The following is a 26,132-nucleotide window of genomic DNA, read 5'->3' as shown; positions in this document are numbered from 1 at the left end:
TGCTCCCTGCATATCTAAAAGACCCTAAAGCTCCAGGATGACCGGGACTGATGGCTCTGCTCTTCAGGCACAACAGAACGTAGAACCCTAAGGATAAAGCTTATCTGTGCCGGAGATGGAGCTTTCTCGGGGGGCTGGTCCGAGACTGTGGGATGAACACCTCCAGGAACTAAGGACCATCACAAAGCTCTGCACCTCCTGCTTTAAGTCCCAGGCGCACCTCTTTAACTTGCCTTCTCTATTATAAACACAGAACAGCGTGGGCCTTTAAAAAAAACAAACCCAAACCAAACCACCACAATGCACACATAGTTCTTCCCCTGGGAGAGAATGAGAGAGAACAAACCACACCTGACAGATGTTCGCCATATTGCTTAATGCACTATTAGAAGTTGCTCAGATACTTCGGTGAAGAGGTTAGATTAGGAACATATATAAAACAGACACACCTGCCCGCCCTTCCTCTCCCCAGACACTCTGCTAGCACTTCCATGAAAGGAACCTTCCAACCCCCAAGGAGTACAGATAAACAGCAAAGCATCCGCTCTGGCAGCCTGGGACTTTTGAGCTCTTGAATATTTTTACATCACCATTGCAAGTTTGAGAGAGGGGGTTTTATTTACATGGCCTTGATGTCCGGTAAGTACAGAAGATAGGGAGTTCTTAATGTCAGTTTGTCTTTTCCTCAGCTATTTGTTTATAAGGATTTTACCATTTCCCTACACGCAGTAAACACCAGCGCACAGCAAAGGCCCCCTTGAAAAACACTCTGGACTTTATGCAGAGAACCGCAGCTTAATGTACTAAATAAGTGACAGGCTACATGGTGGAAATTACTTGACCAGGACGAATTAGACTCAGGAACTCTGCATTTCTTCAGCAATCAGCATAACATGGGTGTGCAGAGGAAGGTGGGCATGAGAGGTGGTACATAAGTGTCAGACCCTCTTACCTTCTCTTCCTGGGAAAGGGCATGAACTAACCTCTAGCTGGGAGAAGGGGAGATAGAAAGAAGCTTACCCCGAGGGGAGTTATCATGTAGATTAGAAGATTTTAAGGCCAGAAGAGGCAATAGCAATGATCTAGTCGGATTTCCTGCACAACACAGGCCACAGAACTTAAATTCAAGTCCAATAACTTTACTTGAAATGTTTTTCTAAAATGTGTGCTCTTGTTCATCTTGATTTAAAAACTTCACCACATCCCTAGGTAAGTTGTTCCAATGGTTAATTACCCTCACATGATAAAAATGTGAACCTTATTTCTAGTCTGAATGTGTCTATCTTCAGCCTCCGCCATTGGCTCTCGTAACACCTTTGCCTGCTAGATTGAAGAGCCAGATAACTGAGGACTGCAGTGTTCCTTGCACCTTCCTTCGAGGCAATTGGCACTGGTCACCATCAGTGACAGGATACTGAACCAAACGGACCCGCCGTGTGACCCAGAATGGTAAGACCCATGTTCTGTTCCTCTGGACTTCTTCATGGTCTTGGAGATACCAGGACTGCTTCCCAGAGAGAGATTAATTTTGATGTCTGGGCTAACGTACTGCTATGCAAAAAAAGTGTTCCCTTCTCCCCCCCCCCGCTCATTCACATCTCTCCTTCAAAGACCAAGCGGCAACCACACACTTATTCCACAAAGCCCTTTGAAGTTCATCTACCAAGCAGATGACAAGAGACTGTAAGCTTTTCAAGGCAGAGACCTCGTCTTCACAGCAATCTGGTTGGCGTTCCAAATAAATATAATTTACTTAACACCATGAGACTGGACCTTGCGCGATCACATCTACCTGACCTGCCATCATTTAGATTGTGACCGTCTTCCCGCTACACTGGTGCGGCACAGGACTATCATCTGCCCCCAATTTTTCAGATGGGAAAATTGAGGCCCAGAAAGGGGAATGACTTGCCCAAAGATACAACGGAGGACCGAGGTAGAACTGGGGAGAGGGCCCGGCTCTGACATCCTCTCCTGTGCTTGAGTCACAAGAGCATCCTTTCACTCTCCTGGCACGTTCCAGGTGCACTGAGAGCTGGGCACGAGCAGCGGATAAGCTGGGCACTTTCTCCTAGATATTGTTTACCCAGATACCTGGTAGTGAGCACTGGACAGTCAAGAATACTAGACAAGAAAAATGCAAGGAGACCTACAAATTCCTTCAGTCAGAGGGTTTTCTACCGCATCCATCGTTGCAGCGTCCACTCTAGCCACCCTTTGCCAGTGCAGGGTTGTTCCCTAAAGAAAGCTAGTCAGAGGTGACCGCTGCAAAAAGCTCCTGAGATTGCCAAAACTTCAGAGCAGGGACCTGTGTGCTTTTCAGAGTGCTGCACTGCATAAACAGCTCCTGGGGCTCCTCTGCTTTTACTGAAAGAGGGGTTTTTTTGTTTTTTTTGTTTTTGGGGGGGGGGGGGGGGGGCGGAGAGTAATTTGAAGATTTCATAACATCCTTTTGTCTCCACTGCCTCTCAGGCACACAGGGCTGACCCATCTCTCCCCTCCCCCAGCTGCACAAACAAATACACTCACGACAGATGCAATCACAGTTTCTACTCTGCTTTGTTCTCTTTACCTCTGACAAGGGAAAGTAGGGGCGGGGGGAGGGAAGAGAGGGAGAAATCAAAGCACTTTTTTTTGTTTCCCCAAAGACATTTCGCTCTGATGCAGCTCTCCCTGCTGGAGGGCCCCTTTCAGAAACACAGCTCCTAATTCTCTGGGGGAGAGAGAGAGACTCAACCTTATGCTTTGTGCCCATCACCTGGCTCCTGGTCAAATGCTGTGAAAGGAGTAGATCCACAGCACATACGTCCAATTAGAACAGATGCTAGTGGGGGAAGCAGGCAGGGCACAGCAAGAAAAGAGAGGATCAGCATTACTTTTAAGTTTCTGGGGTCTGCTGCCTGACTAAGGGGATACTCATCAACATAGATTCCCCACCCCAAACACACACACACTCTCTCTCTCTCTCTCTCTCTCTCTCTATCTATCAGTCAGATCTCTCCACTGTCTACCAGCAGCATATTGAGGCAGACGCTGTGGAACAGTCAGCTGGACGTCAGAACTCCTGGGTTCTATCTCCAGTTGTCTCCCACTAGCTGTAACTACCTTGGGCAAGATCATCCTGCATCTCAGATTGTTTTACCTACGGCTTCTCATAATGCCTTAGTTCACAGGGGTAGGGTTAGCCTCACACGTTTGATGCAATTAGGAGCAGAGCGGTTAATAAAGTTAGTGAGTCTGCGGTCCTCAGAGTTCAGGGCTAAACAGCAACCGAAAGACCATGCCTCTACGTGCCAGCATTTCAGTCCTGCCAGCTCCACACTGGAGTCCAAAATCCACAGCAGGGCATTCCTTTTAACTGAAATGGCTAGAAATATTTTAAATGAAAGCTTAAATTCTGAAGGGATGCAATAAAAACAAAAAACAAAAACCCTGCAGAAAGGCCGTAAATCCTCAAAATTAGAAGATTTCCCAGCTCCGCAGATCTCTCTCATCTCTGAAAATGACCTTGGAAATTGAACAAGGGCTTTAAGACCCCCTGGCTGTTGCTAAGCAAAAGTCAGGAGAGGGAGGCTAGATCCTTCTATAACATGACACCAACACTTCTAACCCCGTATGCGCGCGCACCTGCATGTGCACGCAGCCCAGGTGAGCTCAGCCTGCCAAAGCGGGAGAGCCCGATTTTATTCTCAGTGCTAAACTCTAAGTGATCTGCATCCTATTTTCACAGAATGCTCTGAATGTCAGCTGTTCCCTCCATTTCCCAGGTGACTACGCTCTTCTACAAATCCCTCGATTCACAGAGCAGGCAGGCGTCTTTCCTCTCCCCTTCAGCAGACGGGGAAAAAATAGCCTTGCTCCTATTTAAAAGTGGAATCGAGGACTCCTCCTCACCCTGCTTGCACTTCGCTGTAAGACTCAGGAGACACAGTTGCTAAAACCAGACTCTGGCATTCGGACAGGTGTTAACGCTGCGGCCACCCAGAGCCTTAAAGCAACATGTGTCACTAATCAGCTAGGTCTCAACACCCCTTTGAGGCCATTATCCACACTGTACACATGGGGAAACTGAGGCAAAGTGAGGCGAAGCAGCTTACCCAAGGTCACATACCATGTTGCCTTAAAACATTACCCAAGAAGCCTGCCAGGTGCTTTGCAAAAAAAAGAGACAAATCACCTGGCCTCCCTCCAGCACAGCGGTGGACCCCTCCACAAACTCTGACCCCTTCCATTGAGGAGCTCTGAGTTCCCTGCGCACCACAGACAGCCCGATAGCCAGGAGTCAACAGCACAGCGAGAGTTACTAAACACTCAAATCCCACCTTTTGTAATTAAAAGGCTGGCATCAGGAAAGGTTTGCTAATCCTTTTACGTAGCCTGCCCAGCGGCCCACTGTTAATCAGTTCACAGCACATGGCTCCTCACTTCGGTACTAGATAAGTGTAATAACAAGGATTTTGGAAACACAATGGCTCTTTGATTTAAAACACACCACACACCACACACACATACACCCCCCCAGCATGCCTGATTGGAATCAATCTCCAGCCACTCAGGACTATTCATCTCAGATATTTCAATGGCCAATCTTTAAAAATAAAACTCATTTGACAAACAACATTATGGCCCCCAATTAATTTTGTTCAATAGAGGTTAACCACTAGAGCATCCCAGGGGGACACAGACAGCAAGGGAGGATTTCACTCAGCCCCAGAGCACGGGCTGAGCAAGGTGAAAGCCCGCACCAAGCAGGCCAGGAGGAATCCCAGATCTTGCTTTATAAGAGTTTAAGCTTCTTCAATCCCACTTACACAAGCAGCATTATGAAAAGAGCTTAGGGCTCAAGGAAAACTGGGACCAGCCAACTTTCAGACAATCCAGCCTCTGTGCATCTCTCCCAACTCCCCAGTACCAGAAGTCTAGATGTTTATCCAAACGCAAAGCCAGCTCCCTCAATTAAGAAGAGACTACTTTAAAAAATACTTAGCACTGCTTTAGCCCTGCCAGGGCCCAATTCTCCTCTCCATTACAACTGGCTTCACATCATGGCAGCTCCGTGGAGTTCAATAGTCACCCCAGATTTACAGAGAGTCAATAAGAGAGAAAGAAACAATTAGGTTCTCAGTCTTCAAAAGCTTTTGATGAATGTTTAGTTAATTAGTCACAACACACAAACCCCACAGCAAGTAGCTACGTTGGTCAGTATTACCTCCATTTCCCCTCCCCCCCCCATTGGCAAACTGAGGCAGAGAAGTTTAAGTGACTTTCCCAAGGCCACAGAGGAAGTCTGTGTCAGAAGCAGGTTCAGGTTTTCCTTGCTCCTAGTCCTCTCCCCTTGCCACCAAAATGGGGAGACTTAGGGCTTGTCTACAGAGAGTTGGTCCTGATTAACTCCATGTGTGGATACTTGCCGCGGAACCATAATGTCGTGTTTCTCTTTAGTTTAATGCACTGTTGTTCTGGATTAACTGTGTCCGTACATGGAGGTATTCAGGAATAGCTACTGCACTTCAAATGCAAATCCTACCTTCGTCCACAGGAACTTTCAAGTGTAGACAAGCCCTAAGAGAGCTGAAGTTCTGAATTAAAGCCATTTGCAGTGGTGAGTAATGGCATTTCTAACTGATGATACCAGTGCAGTAGCCACTTCAAACATGCTAGACTAGCTAGTGTTGTCCTGCAGAACTGGAATTGTACAATTTCTCTCTCTCCAATGATTTGAGGATTTTACTGTGTCCCTAGTGGACACCCCTGAGCTGAGCTTTATAGCTTAGTCAATAATAATGGCAAGTGTCCCACGTCAGAAGGCACTTTAATACTTAAACACAGGTATTCTCCAGATGCTGAATTTATGCAGAAGATAATTGAATGCAGAGTACAAGCAGCTAAGAACCCATTCAGAGCCAAGAGCATCCTTTACTCCAGAAATCTGGGAACCCATCTGACCCCTCTGACCTGGGAAACCAGTCTGGTCATTTCAATCAAGTCCTTGGTGGGTACAAATACAGAAGAGGGTATATTAGAAAGAGCTACAGGCATCTGACCAGGGGAACAGAAGATCCCAATGAGATCTTGTAGAATTTACCAACTGTCACAGCATTGAGAACACTCTGTGAGGGCATCATTTGTCAGCAGAAGAGCAGGATTTTTTGCAGCTGCGCTGCATAAAAAGCAGCCAGGAAACCCTTCTCGGTCTCATTTGCTGGATTTTACAAGGCCACAATCTCTTCTGCCCTTCGGCTCCTCAAGGTAAAATCCATACACAAGAACGCCAGCAAAGGGCACTGCATGCGCGCGCACACACACATACTAAAATGGCAAGGGGAGCATACATCATCTTCCATACAGAAGCTTTCCATACAGAAAGCCCTTAGCAGGAGGGTTGTTTTCTTCACTGGCTTGAAAGGTGCTGAGCTAGCAGCCCTAGAGTCTGAAGACCCTTGTTCGTAGGGCAGCAACAGAGCACATCTAAAACCACCCTCTCCCCTTTGCACTGGCGGGAACCACCAGTGGCAGCAAGAGCTCGACTTTATGATCACGCTCAACTGGGGCCAGCCAGGGGCCCTTCCACGCCAACTGCATTGGTTTTTGTGTTGCTGAGACTTGCACAACGGGGGGCAGGTCCACGGCAGAGCCGCAGCAGCCGCAGTCATGCACCTTGGGGACCCACACGCACACCCTCACTCGCCCAGGTGGTACAGCTGCACTCAGCAGATGGGATCCCAGAATCCTCCCCTCCCCCCCGCCACTGTGCCCGGGGCCAGCGCCACTCACCAGGGAAGCACACAGCACACTGATTATTTCACACATTTCTTTATTATGATGTTAGATTTCCATAAAAAACTGAGCGTAAAAACACAACTAGTAGCATGTGGTGGTCTGCGGAATGTTTGGAGGTTGAAAAGGGGTCCGCACGCTCGAAAAGTTTGGGAACCGCTCTTCTACCGTAAGCGCCAACCCCACCTCCTTTAAAATAAACTCAAAAGAAACTCGTTTCTTTCATGTTGCCTACCTACTACTGTTCCCCTCTGGAGGGAATCCGAACAGCTGAGCTGTGTGTTACAGGCCGTGCCACTAATGGAGAGTCTCCGCAAAGATCTGCACTTTGAAAGTGGGGCTTTCTATGCTCACCGTCACCGTGAGGATCTGTGTAGCCATAACATGCAAGATGTCGCTTGACATCTGTGAAGCTATATGTAACCATGGATTTGTGACAATGTTTGCTTCCCTCCCTTTTACCGGAAGCGTTTTTACTCCCAGTTCCTTTCTTTCATTGATGCAGTGACAACAAACAGGAAGGAGACACAGGCAAAGTCCAATTACGGCTTGCGATGTCCCGAGACAAGGGGTCTAATACAGACAAATGTTCTATTGGTTATTAAATTTACTCTTTCAAAGTTTAAAGGTCTTAGTAACAGTACAGCAAGTCTAGCTTTCACCACCCCGGCTCTCTAAGAGCCCTGGAATTCATGTGATCTGCTGCACACCAGTATGGCAAGGTGCTGTTTTAGTTACAAGCTGATAAACTCCTCAACATTTCAGGTATTAAAGCCTTTATCCGGAAAGCATTGGCTCCTTACACAACACATACCATCCTGGACCATGCAGCCCGAGGAGCTGTTCTCCACCCTCGGTAAACTCCCAAGTTCCTTGAGCTGGGCAGTTCCTCTCTATTTAGCAGCTCCATGCCACCAGTAATCTTACTGCATTACGGAGGGCGAGAACGGAGGGAGGCGTCTCGACCTCCTGCTCCAACACATCTCTACAGAACTGCTGCAGAGTGAGTCCCCACACCCAAGCTGCATCAGCTGTGAGGTCTGGCACAGCTTCCCTCAAAGCACAGGAGAGTGCAGACTCAGCGCTGCTGAGGGGACTCGGGGTTACACAAACCAGGTCTTCGGGAAGAAGACAGTTTGTGTCTATGAGATCTGACAGGAAAGAAGGGAGCATTCCCGAGCCATCATCAGGGCCCTCTTCCACCAACTGAAGCTGGAGAGAGAAGGCCCATCAGTTCAGGGCAGGTTACTTTACCACCACTGGTCAGGACCGTCTGTGACACTGGCCATGACATTTTGTCCCTTTCATAGAACTCTCCCGTCATCCTTCAACACCGAAGAAAGATTAAAGGGTTCCAGAAGCACCTCGGCCCTTGCAATGGCCAGTCCATGAGTTCATCAGAGCAGGTGACACTGGGAAGTTGGTTGGGTAGGAGGAAGGAAATAGGGAGGCAGATGGTTGTACTTTACATCCAGGCTTCTCCTAGAAAGTTTGATGGGGCGGCTGCCCGAGGGGTTATGGCACCATTCCCAAACTCCCCAAAACAGACCCCATCAGCACAGAAACCAGCACACCCCAGAGACACACAGCGAGCAGTCTTTAAGCAACCCAACCAAAAATGTGAGCCATAAACTGCAGTGTCCATACACACACCCACCCACACCCACGTGCTGCTACTTGACAGCTCACCCCTCCGCACTGCGGAGCCAGTCCAACAGCCCGGATTCCTGCAGAAGGATTAGGGCCAGCAGACCCATCAGCTGCAAGTCTGAGTCACTATTTCACTGTGATGAGGATGTAGTTTGGATAATTACACCAATGTTAACATTGGCAGGCTCCGCTGGAAACCCACACAACAGAGTCTTCAGCATACGAATTACTCATCCAAAAAGCCGGCTTCACAGTTCTGATGACTTCTAGGAGACATCCCAGCTTTAAAACTACTGGCAAGTCCTCGTCCCAAGAGAAAGAGAGACTCTAGTGGAGGCCAGCTAATGCAGCAAAGCCCAGCTGACTTCTGCAACACCAGTCAGTGCCTTCCTAGCAGTCTGATGCTTACACGTGAAACGGGGGGAGGAGAGGAACCAAACAAAACAAAAACAGTCACACGGAGGCATGTAACAAGGATCACTGGCAGAAGCAGGATAATAGGGACAGTGACTAAGGAAGCTCCATTTGGTCCAGCTATGCTACTGCCGGAAGGTCTTTTCACTGAGGCACAGGCATAGGAGTTCAGACTGCTATTCCTAGCTCCGACACTGATCCGCTGGGCGACCGTGGACAACTCACTCCATCTTCCTGTGCCTCAGCTTCCCCCTCTGCAAAGAGCAACAACCCTTCCCTTCCGGCTAAGGGGAGCAGAGAGTTCATTTGTTAACATCATTGTGACGTTCTTGTAGTTGTTCGGATGAAGGATTCAATAGAAATAATACTACCCAAAAAAAATCCAGGGTAGCTGAATCCGTATTTCTAAAATCAGATTCGGGTCACATGGATTGTTTGCAGCATGGATGAGACCCATGCGCCCGGGGTTCTGTATCCATTTTTGAGTAGAACGGTTTGTGACAGGCCCCCCGTCGGTATCTTGGATTCTGAGAAACAATGATCAGCAGCTGCTGGAATTCCAGACTGCCTGGATGCCTTGCCAAACTTCCACAGCAGTTCCCGGCTTTAGTCGAGACTGGATTTCCCTGAACGCACACGTTGGGCAGGAAGTCTGTGGAGCCTTTCAGAAGGCCATGATGGCTGAATGTGTCTCGCTGTGACCGAGGGACACTGCAGAGCAGTGGGAGTTGGGAAGGCTTGTTGCTTAGTTTTCAGAGTGCTCAGATATAACCACCCATCCCTCTCGAACAGACACCCCAGGAGACTAGCTTGCCAGAGAGCTGTAGTTTAGAGACAGCGCAGTGCCTCAACCTCCTCACCACACGCATGGCTTGGGCCTCTTTGGATATCTCCTATCAGGTAGCACAAGTCCTCAGGAAGGGCCCAGGTCAGCAAGCCCAAAAGACAATAGCAATTCAATAGGAACTTGAGCGTGGAGAAAGGAAAGAAGGGAGCACAGATATCATCAGGCACGAGCAGAGAAAGACGCAGCTTCTTCTCTAACACAGGGAACACAACCCACTCCGACTTCAGCGCTTCCATTTCAATAACACCTCTCCTCCCCGCAGACAGATTTATCCCACTATTCCCAGCTACTCATCCTGCATTGCCAGTATCTCCTTCCTCCTCTCCCATGCTCCAAAATACCCTGCAGCTAAGGGCTTCTGTAGGCCAACTGCTGCCCTTCTCCCCAGCTGTGCTGGAGACGGACTCGCACCAGGCTCAGAGCACAGACCGGATGGGTTATGCAGAGTCAGCTTGGGAAGGCGTAGTGTTATCATGATCCCATGCCCAGTTTAGGTCTGCAGCAGCATAGAAAGGAGACACAATGGAATAAGCTGAACATGCAAGAGTGGGACAGTGGGTGTTAGCTACAGGGAAAGAGGCGTGGATGGATGAGTAGCATACGGGTGTGGGGGCAAAGTCTAAAGTTTAGCCAACATAATCCCTCGCTCACAAAGCAGGGCAAGGAGGTCTTGTGGGAACAAAGCTGTAAAATTCAGGTCTGGCTCAAAATTTCCACAAAAGTCAGGCACATTCAGATCTGGGATGGTACTAACACAGTGTAACATCATCAGCACTTTTCTCATAGGAAAGTAATATGCTTTACAGCCATTATCCTACTTCACAGTGGGAGTCTAAGTGTTATCCCCATCTTACTGAGAGAGGACACTGAGGCAACACAAGTTAAGTGACTTGCCCAGAGTCAAATGGAAAGAGTCAGTGGCAGAGCAAAAGTAGTATACATGAGTGCCAGATCCCAAATTCATAGATTCCAAAGCCAGAAGGAACCATTGTGATCATCTAGTCTTTCCTCCTGTACAACACAGGCCATAGAACAAGGGTGTCAAACTCATTTGCTATGATGGGCCAGATTTGAATGAAATGTACTTCGAGTGGGCCATACATAGAATCATAGAGCTGGAAGAGACCTCAAGAGGTCATCTAGTCCAACCCCCTGCTCAGAGCAGGACTAACCTCAGCTAAATAATCCCAGAGAGGGTTTTGTCAAGCCGCAGCTTAAAAACCTCTAAAGATGGAGATTCCACCACCTCCCTAGGTAACCCATTCCAGTGCTTCACCACCCTCCTAGCGAAAAACTTTTTCCTAATGTCCAACCTAGACCTCCCCCTCTGCAACTTGAGACCATTGCTCCTTGTTCTGTCATCTGCCACCACATACCATAAAGCAAAATACTAGGCACAACCATTTTATGTAGTATTATATTTTATGTGCTAGATATCAGCGATATAAAAACTGCAGTAAATTCACTTCTACAACTCCTACTATTTTACGATTAAAAGAATCGATCAATGATTAGGAATTATAGTACTGCGCGATGCCCCAAGACCACACTGTCCCCCTCTCGTCTTTTGGAGCGCTTTGGAGCGCACAGATCTCATGGCAGCGCGTGGCGGTGTTGTATTCTTGTGCACACAGCGCTCCAGAGAGTACAACGCCGCGAGATGTCGCAGCAGCGCGCGCTGCCCTTGGTGGGCCAGATGTTTGACAGATTCCCAAAAATAATCCCTAGAGCAGATATTTTAGAAAAACATCCTATCTTGATTTAAAGTTTGCCAGTGACGGAGAATCCTCCACAACCCTTGGCAAATTGTTCCAATGGTTAATAACTCTCACCATTAAAAACGTCTGCTTTATTTCCAGTCTGAATTTGTCTGGCTTCAACTTCCAGCCATTCGTGTTATTCCTTACCCTGCTAGACTGCAGAGCCCATTATTATTTATTGGCTCCCCATGTAGGTTCCTATACACTGTGATCAGGTCTCCCCTTAACGTTCTCTTTGTTAAACTAAATAGATTGAATTCCTTGAATCTATCACTACAAGGCGTGTTTTCTAATCCCTTAATCATTCTCGTGGTTCTTCTCTGAACGGTCTCCAATTGATCAACATCCATCTGAACTGCTTTCCAGAACAGAGTCCTCCCCTCCTGTAAGTATGGCCTACATTCTTTGTTCCTACATGTATGCATATACAGTTACCCTTATTAAAATACGTATTGTTTGCTTGCACTCACTTTACCAAGCAATCTAGATCACTATGAATCAATGACCTGTCCTCTTCATTATTTATCATTCCCCCAATTTGCATGTCACCTGCAAACTTTATGAGTAATGATTTTATGTCTTCTTCCAGGTCATGTTAAACACTGTAGGGCCAAGAACCAATCCCTGTGGGACCCCACTGGAAACAAACCCACTTGATGACAATTCCCCATTTACAGTTCCATTTCGAGACCTACCAGGTAGCCAGTTTTTAATGTGTGCTATGTTAATTTTATACTGTTCTAATTTTTTTTTAAATCAAAATGTCATGCGGCACCAAGGTCAGTCACCTTACAAAACTCTAAGTATATTACGACAGCACTATCAACGAAACTTGTAATCTCATTAAAAAAAGGATATCATGTCAGTTTGACAGGATCTATTTTCCATAAGCCCATGCTGATTTGTATTAGTTACATCACGCTTCTTTAGTTATTTCTTAACTGAGTCCTGTATCAGCCACTCTATCATATTGCCCAGGATTGAGGAAAGGCTGATAGGCCTAAAATTACCCAGGTCATCTTGTGGGTTCTTTTTAAAAATTGGCCCAACATTAGCTTTCTTCCAATCTTTGAGAACTTTCCCAATATTCCAAGACTTATTGAAAATCAACATTAATGGTCCAGCAAGTTCCTAAGCCAGCTCATTTAAAACTCTTGGATGCACGTTATCTGAACCTGCTAATTTAAAAATCTCTAACGTTTGTAGCTTCTATGCAACGTCCTCCAGAAATTCTAGTGGAATGGAAAGTGTGTTATCACCATGACAAATTTCCCCTCCCCTAGCCGTTGTAAACAATAGACCACACCCCCGCACTGTTAGGTCTAGCGAAGAGAATTTTGGGGGTTCTTGTTCTAACTCCACATCTAGAGAACAATTACCTATAGTCTTTTGAAAGCACTTAAGTGGCCTAAGTCCCATTGGAACTTTTGGTCCTAAATCACCAACGCACTTTTGCAAATGTTCCCCACGAAGCTAGTCAGCATGGCTAGCAGGGCATGTCTGAGTAGGAGAGCAGAGGGGAGGGAAAGGAAGCTCCATTTGGCATTCCTGAACAACACCTGGCTGAAGTCAGTACTAGCAATCCCAAGCGTTTTCAGAGCATATGGAACATGCCCAGACCTCATTGACATCAACTGATCAGATCTGGGATCATTCATCATCCTCAGTGCTTCCAGATTCCCTGCTCCCTTCCACAAACCAAGCCTCAAGCCTTTTGATATGGACCCAGCAACCCATCCCCCTCCTCACCACCACAGGTCTGGTGTCCGGGACTGATTGGATATTCATTGTAGAAGGAACTTCACCAGCTGAGCCACATTCCAAGCATGCTTCGCTCATCCTACAAACACCACCTGACTCAGCCACAGGCAATGATAGGTTCTGATGGCCGGAATTCACAACCCCAGTGAGATGGGGCAACACTGTCCAAGAAACCCCAGGCTAGCAGCAGATAATTTAGGGGCAAGGAGAGAGCAGAAGATTTGCACTCTAAAAGATCAGCCCTTGAGCGGTGTTAAAAATTCTATGGTGAGCCGGGCGGGAGGGCCACCTGAGCCTTATGGATCCACATCGCTGCCACGTGATCCCAAAGAGGAAAAGCCTACAAACTCATCAGGCCCTCGAAGAGGCTTGCACCCCATTCCCTGGAGCCCTGCCTCACATTCTGCTACCTAAACCCATCCCACACAAGCAGGAGAGGAAGATCAAGTGACATACAACCAGTCAGCAGCCACGCCTTCTCCCCATCCCACATCAGACGAGGACAGCTTGCACTGGAGGCTCAGCAGGAGGGAGGGGGGACACTGCCTACCACACTATACCCACTAGCCTCTCTGGCCAAGAACGCTCGTGGACGCTGCAGGAAGGCATTCTCATGCTCTGCGAGCGACTACGGCAGCGCGTTATTCTGGGAAGCTGGGAGGTGAGGTCATGCGATCTGAATGCTGCAACCGTACATGGGGCCTGCTCTGCTCGGAGAGAAGCCGGCGCAGACCTCTGCATCAAGAGAGGGAGAGAGAGACAGACAACGGCTCACAGCTTATTCGACTGGCAGGAGGGGAAACATCTGGGGGAGAAGGGGCTCCTCCCTGTGTTCTCCCACCAGCCCCTGGATCAGAGAAAGCCCCCACGGTCTGATGCAAACACAGCACCGAAGAGAAGCTCAGCGTGGAAACTGTGACTTGCCAGGAATTCCATTTCCTCTTCGTGGGGGTAACAGAGCCTCTGGGAGGGAGGCCTCAGGCCAAAACAACACTGGGGGCAATCAGCCACCAGTACAGGTGCCCCGTGCAAGCCCCTCACACTGGCACATCACTGAAATTTCAAGAAGGGGTTAAGCTGCACCAGGACCAGTCATGGCTTCTACCAGTCACATCTGTCTACACTAGGGATTTGCACCAATGGCTGTAACTGGGGCAATCCCAGTGCAGACAGGGACTTTTTAAAAAAAGCAGCCCATCAGCTGTAACTAGTATTGTAGGGTTTTCCACTCCCTCCCCCATCTGCTTGCCCACTGGCATTGACAAAACGCCCTCCTTCCCTTTCGAATGGAGGCATGGGCCTGCCATTCTTGGCCTGTCCCGTCAGTTTCCCTCGGACAGTCGAGTCGAAGGCCATAATAGCAGCCGGTGACAGATGCCTGGAAACGAATGAAATAAATAAACCAGCGAAGTTGTCGTCTGGATGTTTCTGTGGTGGGAAAGCGTTTGAACAGACTGGCGAGGTTTCGCTGCATTCTATTTCTAGACCCCTGACAGAAGACACTTAGTGCAGTGACCCTGCCAGACAGCAAGCAACCCAAGCACCTGAACTAAGCTCCCCAACCTCCAGCGCTCGCTCGCTAGCTCACTGCTCCCCCCCCCACACACACACACACAGAGTTGCAGTGGCACCAGAAAGGTACTTTGGACCATGCTACACCTATGAATGCCTCCTGCCACTTCACTTTTACCCTCCCACCAAGGACTGGACTAAGTTAGAGTCAAGAAGGCAGGCCACTTGGTTTTTTAGAAGAGTAGCAAAGCCACTAACTTGGTTTCCCCAAGCTTCCTCTCTGCGCGTTCCCTTTTGTATTTGTTTCATGGGTTCTTACCCACCATCCAGCAATTGCACTTAGAGCCTTGCTTCTATACAGCTTTACATATCGGTTTATACAGTCCTGTCAACATACCCAGTGTTTTACATTAGGTAAAGCCCGTCTGACAGAGAACAGACTCCCTGCCCGGCACAGCTCACTGCCTAAAGGCACAAGCCAGTACAAATGCAGCGCCACACACCACAGAACAAACAGACCGACGCACTAGGGTAAGAGAAGCTTTTCCCGAACCAGGTGTGCCGGCAGAAGCCTGGTTGAAGGCAGAGTAGTGGCCTGGCGCACGCAATACATCAGCCGATTTATCTGGCTAGACTGGGCAGTTTATCATGTGTACCAGCCCCCTCCCTACTCTGTGCCACCAACATGCCTGGGAAAAGCTCGGTCGGAGGGTTAGGAAGCATCTTTTGTACCAGGGCTCAACCCCCTCCCTGTAGAATGGACTTGCGGCTAAGGCACAGACCGGGGCCCGAGGAGACCTGGGTTCAATACCCACTCTTGAACAGACTCCCCGTGTGACCTTGGCCAAGTAATTGAAAGAAAGCAAGCTAAGCACTTCTGAAAAGAATACGAGAACTCTCTCTACTTTGTTGTGCATTGAAGCACAAGTGACATCCTTCCAGCCATCTGAAGACCCTGCTGTTTAATTTGCAGTAATGTGCAACATTTATTCTTGCTGGGAGTCTGGAGTGGGGTCATTCAGTCCTGTTCCCTACTGGAGTTGTTTGACCTGAGCTGTATTTTGAGACAAACACAAGAGTTTCATAGTTCTGTAAGAGAATGAGTGACCGGATCCAATGTTAAGGCCCATCCATGTCACCTCAACAACGTCCAGCTGGTCTTCAGGTGTGTTAAGACACCAGCCGTGGCATTAAAAACCAGCTTCATAAAAGCCCAACAAAATGTGCACCAGTTTCACACCCCTCTGGCCACGCTTACCCACTAGAAAGTTGTGCCTCCCTCCTCTTTGCAAAGCACCCAGAAGTCTACGACACAATGTTTCCCAAATGGCAAGGGCTGGAAGAATACAAAAAACAGCTGTAATTAAGCTCAACACGATGGGGTCCTGGACGCTGGTTTCAATCCAGCCCAAGCCAGCAGTAACAAAGTCATCACCATTCAAAATCTGCATGTAGGCTTAGGTATCCACATCACAAAATCACCATCATGATTAGCACTCTCGCCAGTCTCAAAGGGAGAGATCAAAGAGTGAATGAGCACAAAGAACTACCCCCGGCTCCTTGGCATGGCCCTTCACAAGGGTAGAACACATTGCTGGAGATCCCTGCACAGCACTGTCCAATGTCGTACGCATTCTGTCGTTCCTTAGAAGGTTTCAGGGCTGTCAAGCTAGAACCCAGCACTTTATCTTTAAAGAACAGGGAGGAGAGAGAGGAAACAAGTCCCCAGTGCCCTAGCCTACATCAAGTTTAATCTATTTGCTCCCTTCAAGAGGGAGGATCCAACCCTGCCCATTCAGAACAATTGGCCGAGATCAGTACAATATTTACGCCTCTTTCTTCTCTTTCACAGCAGTATTGCAAATCAATGGAAGTTTCCGCAAGTATTAAAAAGGGAAGGTGAGAAAGCCAGGAAATTCAGACAAAAGGAAACATGCTGTAACAAAGAGCTGTAGTAACATAACATGTTCTATGGCCCCTACAGTATTGCACAAGTTAGGGGAAAGATCTATTAGATTATCAAGGCCCATCTCTCCTGGACAGTACGGGACTGTTCCTTAATGGCGCACTTTCTACTGTTTTGTGAACTCTAGGTTTAGCAAGCATGGTCCAGTGGATAGCGAACAGGCCTAGGAGAGCTGGGAACAGAACCTGAGTCTGCCACCGAACTCCTGTGTAACCTTGGGAAAGACACCTTACCATCCATTTCCTTCATCTGCAAAAGGGGGGCAAATATACTCATCTTCCTCTGTGAAGTACTTGGAAATCTACCATCACCAAGCACGAGAAAAGAGACAAGCATTATAATGAAGGGACTGAGCTTCCGCTGTTTCTTTAGTTTCTCAATGCCTAAGCACAGAGCAACAGTCAACCCCCCATGGCCTGCCTCTTGTCAGTTTAACTCAGACACTTATTTCAAAATGTGAAGATGAGTGCCTGCCACTTACAATAATTTAGAAAAGATATGACAACTCCTAAATGATTGATGTGAACTCCGAACCTAAAACCAGCAGAGACCTTCGGTCAGTCAGGTAATAAATCACTGCCCTGGAAAAAAAAAACCCAAATCATTGTGTTTGTCACAGTTTTAAAAAAGGAAGAGTTGCATGGGGCTATTTTTGGTTTTCCAAACTATCTGGTGAGGCAAAAAAAAGAAAAAATCCCATCAAGGCCATGGCATCAGAAGTGCTTGGTTTAGGTGTTTAATAGTGTGGGGCTGGGAGTTTTGAAGGAGCAAGGAGCCCAATCCCAATTTAACTTCAAATGGGAACCAGGTGCCTTACTCCCTTCAGCAACTTTGAAAAATCCCACTCTTAGAGGAGGAGAACGTGCACAGCCCCATGAGTGGTAATAACATGGTTATTTGGAGTGTCTTGCGGCCACTGTAAGAGTCCAGGATTCTACTTTTCAGCTTTATGCTCCTCAGAGCAAATAACCAGCCGAAGATCTATGGGAAGTGGCATACTATTTATTTTTTTTGAAGATGGAGAGTGCTCAGTGAGGGAACATCAGTGCAATTTCCTGATTTCTCCAGATCAAAAGCAAGGCCCAGCAGCTCCTTGCTAGAGAGCTTCTGTTAACATTCTGCCCAGAACGGAGTTAAAAACAGAACCTGAGTCCTGGAGGTTAATTATAGCATCAAGGGAACTACTGGCTCATGTTCCATAATGTTTGCTGTATCACAGCACATGTAGCACTGACGGATTCACTACCTGATTAAGGAGCAAGAAAAACACCCAAAGAACCCTCTGGGCACTCCAGACAAAGAAAAATCGAGTTGGGTCCATGATCACTTCGAGGAACGTCTCCCACAGAATAGTTCAACGAAGCCACTGAAAGTAACTATGGATCCTGAAAGGTGGGGTGAGAAACTAACATCAAAACCCTTCTCTGTTTGAACCATAGTGGAAACAAGAGGAAATGTGCAGCTTTTTCCATTCATTTGGTACCGTTAAGCAATAAACAGCTGGTATGCTATCCATAGTATTTTGGGTCCAGCAGCTGTCCCAGATGCTATTCCTTTAGGGAGCAGAAGAGTGTGCAAGGTTCCCAAGAGCCATGCACAAGGCCAAAATCTCTGCCAACTCCTGGTCATGTTTTCTATCGCAGAAAAAAGAGTTCAAAAGCTAAAGACTGACAGATCTATAGACCTGCAGACACTTGACAGAGGTGGGTTTCATCATCCCCGCAGCACATAAGGAGAACAGCAGCATCAAGTGACTTGCCTAATATCAAGGCCTGTGGCAGAACCGTGACTAGAAACCAGTCTTCCATCAACCAGTTTTCGGGGGGGCCCCCTCAACCATGTTGCCATTGTAAAACATACCCAGATATCACAGTGATGGGCATCTCCCAAGTGTGATATCATTAATGTATTTGGACCTCGCCCCTTTTGCAGAGAAGCCATTCCAGACAGGTCATCTGATGGAATCAAACTAGACCACAGGTAATGCATTTAGTGGCATAAACTCACTAATGAAGAACTGGTCCACTTCAGGTCAATTTTTAGTGGCTAAAGGCACTCATGGAAACGGGTCCCATGGAGAAGCTTCCAAAGCTACACAGATGTTAGTGAGTTACCTTTGAAGGCACAGTTCTGGCAAAGGTACAGATCTGTGGGCAGTCTTCATAGCACTAGCCAGCTGACAACTACCTTAGAGCTGAAGGTAGAGGTTAGAGTTTATTAGCATAATCCTGCACTGCAGCCAAGATCCCCAACTGAAACACATGGCAGAGAAAGAGATTCACAAGGAAAGCGACTCACTGATGTCCATCCAGCATTAACTGAGCCTCCAACCTCAGATTACCTGCAATTTTTTGTAAAAAGCTGCATTAAGGCAGCCAGTCAGTCATTGATCCAGTTCTCATCTGACCATTAGGCTTAAAAGTACATCTAGGAGTGAAATTTACTGTACGCGGTACAGAATTAGATTTTGCCCGCTTTCCTACCTCTGCAATTTACTTCACATAATGCCAACCGCCCAAACGCAATAGACAAAGCCAAGTAAAATCAGCAGTGACCTACATACAATATGTTTGACAGAAATTCCAAACTAATTTTCTTCTAATAAGGAGAAGTCACACCACCCCCCGTTTCCTACTGCCGGCCGCAGTTTCATTACCCTTAGCTCTCAAATGGCCAGATGTTGATGAGCAAATCACTGAACAATCCACCACAGGCCTGATGCTGCTTGCTGCCAAGAGCTTTCCATGAGCTGTTCAGCACTGTCACTTCCCACTGGGGCCGAGATCACCCAGCACCTTATGGGACTGAGCCCCTAAAGGTGAAAGCATCCCAACCTAAAATCCTATTAAGAACTAACGGCAATTCACCATTTTAAACAATACTATGTCTACTTAATACTGGCCAGTTAATGGATTCCACCTGAGATGTTTTTCTGCTGCAGTGGTCAGTGGAACACTAACCAGTTAGACAGTAACTACCAATAAATCAGAAGTTAAAGAGTTTCTATTGTTTTTAACTAGGCACAGTGTAGGCAAACAAGCCTTTAGTCCAGTAACTTACAAACATGTGCTAGAAACAGACTTTATTTTATGAAGCAATCAAATGCCTCTGCTAAGAACTCATCTGCTAGATGGAGAAATTGGCCCAATTACTTTTCTCTGTTGTTAAAATTCATACACCTCCCACCGAATTCTGAATGTTCACATTATAGCAGTAGTTCTCTAAATGAAACCCTATCATAAAAATATCTAAGACCTCAGAATAGAGGTTTTATATATGTAGTTTTACAAAATTCCTGAGGAAGCAGCACAGAACCACGAGTCTTTAATATTAATGAGATTTACAGCTGTTTCCCCATCACTGTAAGACTGTGTTAATACATATGACCTTTTGGAACATGAGATATAAACAGAAAAGTTTAGAATGGAAATGATAGCCTTAAAACTTACCACACAATACAAAGCAATTTCACCTTTGGCTTCTGGCTATGGGCCACTTGCATTCTTTTTAACATCACCAGAAACATGGCAACCCGAATTCAGTTCCTTGTATTCAAGTTATTCAGTTATTCCTCTCACACTGATGCAGATAATGAGTCATTAGAACGGCCATATTGAGTCAGACCAATGGTCGAGGTAGGCCAGTATCCTGTCTTCCGACAGTGGCCGGTGTCAGATGCTTCAGAGAGAGTGAACAGAACAGGACAATTTACGAAGTGATCCAACCCATCATCCAGTCTCAGCTTTTGGCAGTCAGAGGTTTAGGGACACCCAGAGGATCTCTGACCAGGGTGGCTAATAGCTACTGATGGACCTGTCCTCCATGAACTTAACTAATTTTTTTTAACCCAGTTATACTTTTGGCCTTTACAGCATCCCTTGGCAACAAGTTCCACAGGTTGACTGTGCATTGTGTGAAGAGGTACCTCCTTATGTTTGTTTTAAACCTGCTGCCTATTAATTTCACTGGGTGATGCCTGGTTCTTATATTACGTGAAGGGGTAAATAACACTTCCCTATTCACTTTCTCCACACCGCCTTAGTCATCTCTTTTCTAAGATGAACAATCCCTGTTTTTCTAATCTCGCCTCATAAGGAAGCTCTTCTATATCCCTAACCATTTCTGTTGTCCTTCTCTATACTTTTTCCAATTTTAAATATATAATTTTTAAATGGGGAAACCAGAACTGCACACAGTATTCAAGGTGTGGGCATACCATGGATTGATATAGTCTTATTACCTATCCTTTTCCTAATGGTTCCTAACTTGCTATTAGATTTTTGACTGCTACTGCACAGTGAGCAGATGTTTTCAGAGAACTATCCATGATGACTTTCTTGAGTGGTAACAGCTAATTCAGACCCCATCATTTTATATGTATAGCTGGCAGTATGTCTTCCAACATGCTTTACTTTGCATTTATCAGCCCTGAAGTTCATCTACCATGTTGTTGCCCAGTCACCTAATTTTATGAGATCCCGGTTTTCAGTCAACTCTTTGCAGTCAACTTTGGACTAAACTATCTTGAGTAATTTTGTACAGTCTGCACACTTTGCCATCTCACTGTTTATCCCCTTTTCCCAATAATTAATTAATATGTTGAACTGCACAGGTCCCAATACAGATCCTTAGGGGACCCCATTATTTACTGTGAAAACTGACCATTTATTCCTACCCTTTGTTTCCTATCTTTTAACCAACTACTGACCTATGAGAAGACCTTCCATCATACCCCATGACCGCTTACTTAACTTAAGAACCTTTGATGTGGGACCTTGTCAAAAGTCTTCTGAAAGTACAAGTACACTATCATCAGCTGGATCACCCTTGTCCACATACTTGATGATCCCCCTCAAAGAATTTTAGTAGATTGAAGAGGCCTGATTTCCCTTTACAAAAACCACGTTGACTCTCCCCCAACAAATGATGTTCTTCTATGTGTCTGATAATTCTGAGTCATTCAGACTCTATACGTTTACAAACCGATTCACACCAACTAACAGCAAGCAGTATTTTGATCCATACACGGTACATTTGAACAAGACACCCTATTAGTGGGGTTTAACTTTTAGACCTCTGTCTTGACAGGAAGTATCCAAACTCAGTGGACAAACAGCTTGTCATACACACTTGTCAGTGCAAAAATCGACAGAATGTATTTGCCTGCTAAGAACATGAACTAACAGCACAGCAGTTTCTACAGTGCTGGAAGGAGTCGCTTACAGCAGCAACTGTGCTGACCTTTGAACTGACACTGACACGTTCGATGGCTCAGCTAAACTTCTTCCTCTCCATAAGAACACTGGGAATGGAAAATAAAAATTTAAAACTTCTCAAAGGAAAAATTCAGAAATGAATTGAATATATTAGACCCTGAGAATGGATTCTGCACCTCCCTCATACATTGTTACATAGATCATAAGCAGGGAGATTAGACCACACACATCCGCAGCTGTCCATCTTAATACGACCTTTGTTCTATGGTAAAGAGCTGGTGAAACAGAGCAGTGGATGAGATCTGAGCAGAAAATCAGAGTCTGTGATTTATGTTCCAATCTTAATATATAAAAATCCTGTGTTGTAAAAGGCACTTTAAATACACCCATGTAAATGATACATCAAACCTAGATCCTGAACGTTTCTATAGTATCACACGCTGGTACTGACAAGATAATCGGAGCTCAGAGGTTATGCTATTATCTTAGCCAATATTTTGACATGGGAACACTGCTGACACAAAACTGTCCCTTTCCTTAAATCATACCCTATAGTTCTTCTGCTTTTGTTATTTCACACAGGAAAGCATTAGAATTGCTAGATAAGTAGCTGAGTCAACTTTAAAATTAATGCAGAAAAGTGTGTCTGTCAAAACAGAGACTGATCCCACTCATTTACAATCTAAAGAAAAAATCATCGTGTCTGTGTCTTCCTAACAGTGCAACTAATGAGAAACTTCCATATTTCCAGACAAGAAAGTTAAATATTTGCCATTCAGTTGATTAGCTGGAAGAACTTTTTTTCCCTAAGACAATGTATTTATCTTAATAATTTATCCCCGCACAGGCATCACATTTCTGAAAGGGGTTCATAAGTGACAGAAGATTTTTATGTCAAATATCTACTTTTTTATTGTTTTAGGAATAGTGACTTCTTGGCTTTAAGAAGATGTGTTGGCTTAAAAGACAAAAAATGCAGTCAAAACAGGAGGGTTTTTTGGGGTTTTTTAATCTTCACAATTAACAGGATAATGTATAGTGTTTCTGAACAGCTAATGCGTGGGAGCGAATTGTGTCTAGGATATGGAACGTTCAGCTTCGCTGGAGAAGTCAAGCTGTACTCATCTCCTAGTACTTAGCATTACCTATCACAATCCATTTAAACTTTCCTCAGGTTCCCTCTAACAGAGTAATACCCTCCCCCACTCAAAAAAATCATTTGAAATTATCAAGTTATTTAGACTCAAAATGTATATTTTAGTACAATCTTATTTATCGAAAACCCTTTCAAACAGAGGCATGTTATGGGCTACTGCATACAGATACAACACCATGAACATAGCCACATCTGGGGTGGAGAACTGTAGCAGCTTGGCGTACAGTACACCGCACAACAACTGGGGAGCAGGGAGGATAATCAACCTGGGAAAACCAGACAAACATCTATGTTTACACCAAGTGCCACAAGATCTTTAGTGCCCACACAGAGGACCTTGAATTTTAAAGGGCTCATCCCGAAAATACACAGAGTGAACTCACTGGATCAAACAGAAAAATCCAGAAGTTTCAATTGATTTCAAACCTGATGCTTAGGTCATCCCTTTCCAATGGCATTTTGCTTTTTTTTTTAATTAAAAAAGCCACACAACCTATTTTTGTCTTTCTTTATGAGAATCATTTAAGGGGAAACCAGACATTCCTCTAAAGTGATGGAAACAGAACAGCAGCAATGGAGTACAATAAAGCTGGAAAGTGAAACTGACTAACCCTGTTTCATTGTCCCAGCTGAGTGCACTCAATAAAAACAAACAAACAAATCAGCATGTTTGTTAAAAAGTCCATTTGATTTTTTAAAAAATTCTTCATTTTTATCCTTATGCACCATAATATGATTTTCTTCTCTCTATAGCATTACTTTAAAGCACTGATTTTCTAGTTCTGCCCCATCCCAGGAGACCACTTGTCTTTAAAATAGATTCTGCTTGTTGTATTTACATGTAACAAAGCAGCAGAAATCTTCCATCACTGTCAAGCACTAACTGTTGCCGGTAAATTTCAAGTTGTCTTTTTCGCAGCCATATCAGTCAGGTCACACCTTTACAGGGAAAAACCACTAACCAGAACAGCAGGGAAATTACTCAAAACCTGGAATTATTAAAGCAGTTAAGGTGCTAGGGGGAGAGGAGGCAGAAAAAGGGGGAAGGAACCTAAACTTGTGCAATCAAAGGCACTACAACGAAATAGGGTGGTGTTTGTGTTCTCAAAACCACAGTGGAATATATTTCTCTTACAAGAAGTACCCTTCCCTCTACAGCGATCACTGAAGGGCCCACAGGCCTTAAGTGCAGCTGCAAAGTTATCCAAGCGCCTTTCTTTTTCTTCCCCCCTTCCCACCACTCTGTTACCAAAAGAATAGACCTGGAAAGAAATCAGAGCACACACTCTCTCCTACCTCTGCAAACACGAACTGCTTTGATCAGTGGATCCAAGGAAACCACGAATAAAACACACAAACACACACACAAAGCCCAGCGACCTGAAGAGCAAGAGAGAAAGGGCCCTATCAAACGCAGCCAATGTGTACAGGCCTAGGAGGCTTCTAACTCTGGGGTTTCTCCTCTCCCTGTGGGAAGTCCTGTTTTGCAAATAGGGGGGGAGGGGAGCGGGTGAGAGAGACATAAATGCCGAGTTTCATTTTTAAAAAGGGAGAGATTAGATCATCCAACAACCCCCTCCACCCACCCTTCGGAAAAAAAATAACAGAGGCAGAACTTCTCCAACTAGCCCTTGGCAGTGAGTAAGCGGGGAATTCGTGCCCACGCCCGGGCCAGGCAGGAGCTTCAGAGTGGGGCTCGGCGAAATCTGCCTAGGCCAAAGTTACACACAGTCTTTTCTGTCCCTCAGTTTTAGGTAGCCTGTAAGTAACTCCGTGGATAATTTTACACCCAGCAACCATGGCTCAGATGCCCTCATCTCACCCTCCCTCCCTCCCCAAATAACTGCAGGCACGGGGGGCTGGACTAGATGACCTCCTCAGATCCCTCACAAACCCTCATCTTCTCTGATGCTGCGCTGTGTCTTTTAGGGGAACGTCTGTGCCACTCCTACAAAAACAGTCCGGGCCAAACGTGGGGGGGGGGGGGGGGCCAGGAAATAAGGAAGGTGGAATCAGAAGAGGAAAGGTGGGAGGGGGGCACACCAGCCCCCCTCCCCACACACCCACACCCCCCTTCCCTTCTCCCTTCCCCTGCGCACTTACCTTCAGAGCAAATTTCTCCCCCGTCTTCTTGTTAAAGATTTCCAAAACTTTCCCATTGATGCCCAGCCCCAGCACTTGCGTGGTGACCTTGTAATCATCCGTGATGGCATTTTTCTTGATCTGGAGGCCCGATTTCACGCTGAACTGGGGGAACTGGGGCTGGAGGGGAAGGTGCTGCTGGGGCGGCGGCTGCTGCTGCTGCTGGGGCGGCGGCGGGGGTGGCGGAGGGGGTGGGGAACAGCAGCTGGGAGTTGGGGTTCGGAGAGTTAGACAGCATCGCGGCAAAGCCGGGGCAGCCACAGCGGCCCCTTCCCTTGGCCCCGCTCCCCTCCTCCCCCCACAGTGGGAAGTTTGATCTCAACAGCCAGAGGGGAACTAAATCCCCCACTGCCAGGAAAGGGGGGGGCAGGAGAGAGGAAACAATCTCCCCGCTCCTGGGGAAGGCTCGGAGCCCGCAGGGCTGCTGCGTGCTCACCCCCCCGGCTCCGTGAAGGGGAGACGCGGCGGCTGCTGCCCCCCCCCTCCCTCTCAACCCCCCGCCCCCACCCCGGGCTCGTCCCTCTGCCTGGCTCGGCCGCTCTTTGGAACGCGAAGACAGGAAAAGGAATCGCTACAATGTATCAACCTCCCTCCCCGCTCAGTTTCACGGCACTGATGTCACAGCCTCGCACTGACTGGCTGCCTCCTCCTGAGGGGGCGGGCCCAGGAGGCGTGGAAGGAAAGAAAGAAAGAAAGAGAAAAGAAAGAAAGAAAAGGGCTGGGATGGATGGGATGTGGAGGAAGAAGAGATGGGGAGGAAGAAGATGAAAAGGGGGGAAAGGGGAGGGGCGAGGAGTTACACTTTGGGAAGGAGTCTAAGATTTGGGGGACAGTTCAAAGTCTGAAGAGTCTGGGGTGTATGTTCACCCCACCCACCCGCTCACAGGTGAGGCGACTGGGAACAGGGGAGAAGATCCGCTCAGTGCCCTAC

The 26,132-nt window shown here is 46.7% G+C and overlaps 1 protein-coding gene across 1 annotated transcript in view; it reads right to left on the bottom strand.

Annotated features, from left to right (window-relative positions):
• The window catches only part of MAPKAPK2 (MAPK activated protein kinase 2), a 73,621-nt gene extending 47,885 nt beyond the window's left edge, over positions 1 to 25,736 (bottom strand). The window contains 2 exon segments of the mRNA XM_067531576.1: positions 25,163 to 25,391; positions 25,393 to 25,736. Of these exon segments, the coding sequence (XP_067387677.1) occupies positions 25,163 to 25,391; positions 25,393 to 25,439 (276 nt within the window). The 5' untranslated portion in view covers positions 25,440 to 25,736.
• Between the last annotated feature and the right edge of the window lie 396 nt (positions 25,737 to 26,132).

Source organism: Emydura macquarii, unplaced genomic scaffold (genome assembly GCF_026122565.2).
Source record: "Emydura macquarii macquarii isolate MOO-44397 ecotype Brisbane River unplaced genomic scaffold, CSIRO-AGI_Emac_v2 contig_3220, whole genome shotgun sequence".
Classification (NCBI taxonomy): Eukaryota; Metazoa; Chordata; order Testudines; family Chelidae; genus Emydura; species Emydura macquarii.
Note: the sequence above shows the minus strand (reverse complement) of the source record. Positions and strands in the feature narration are given on the sequence as shown.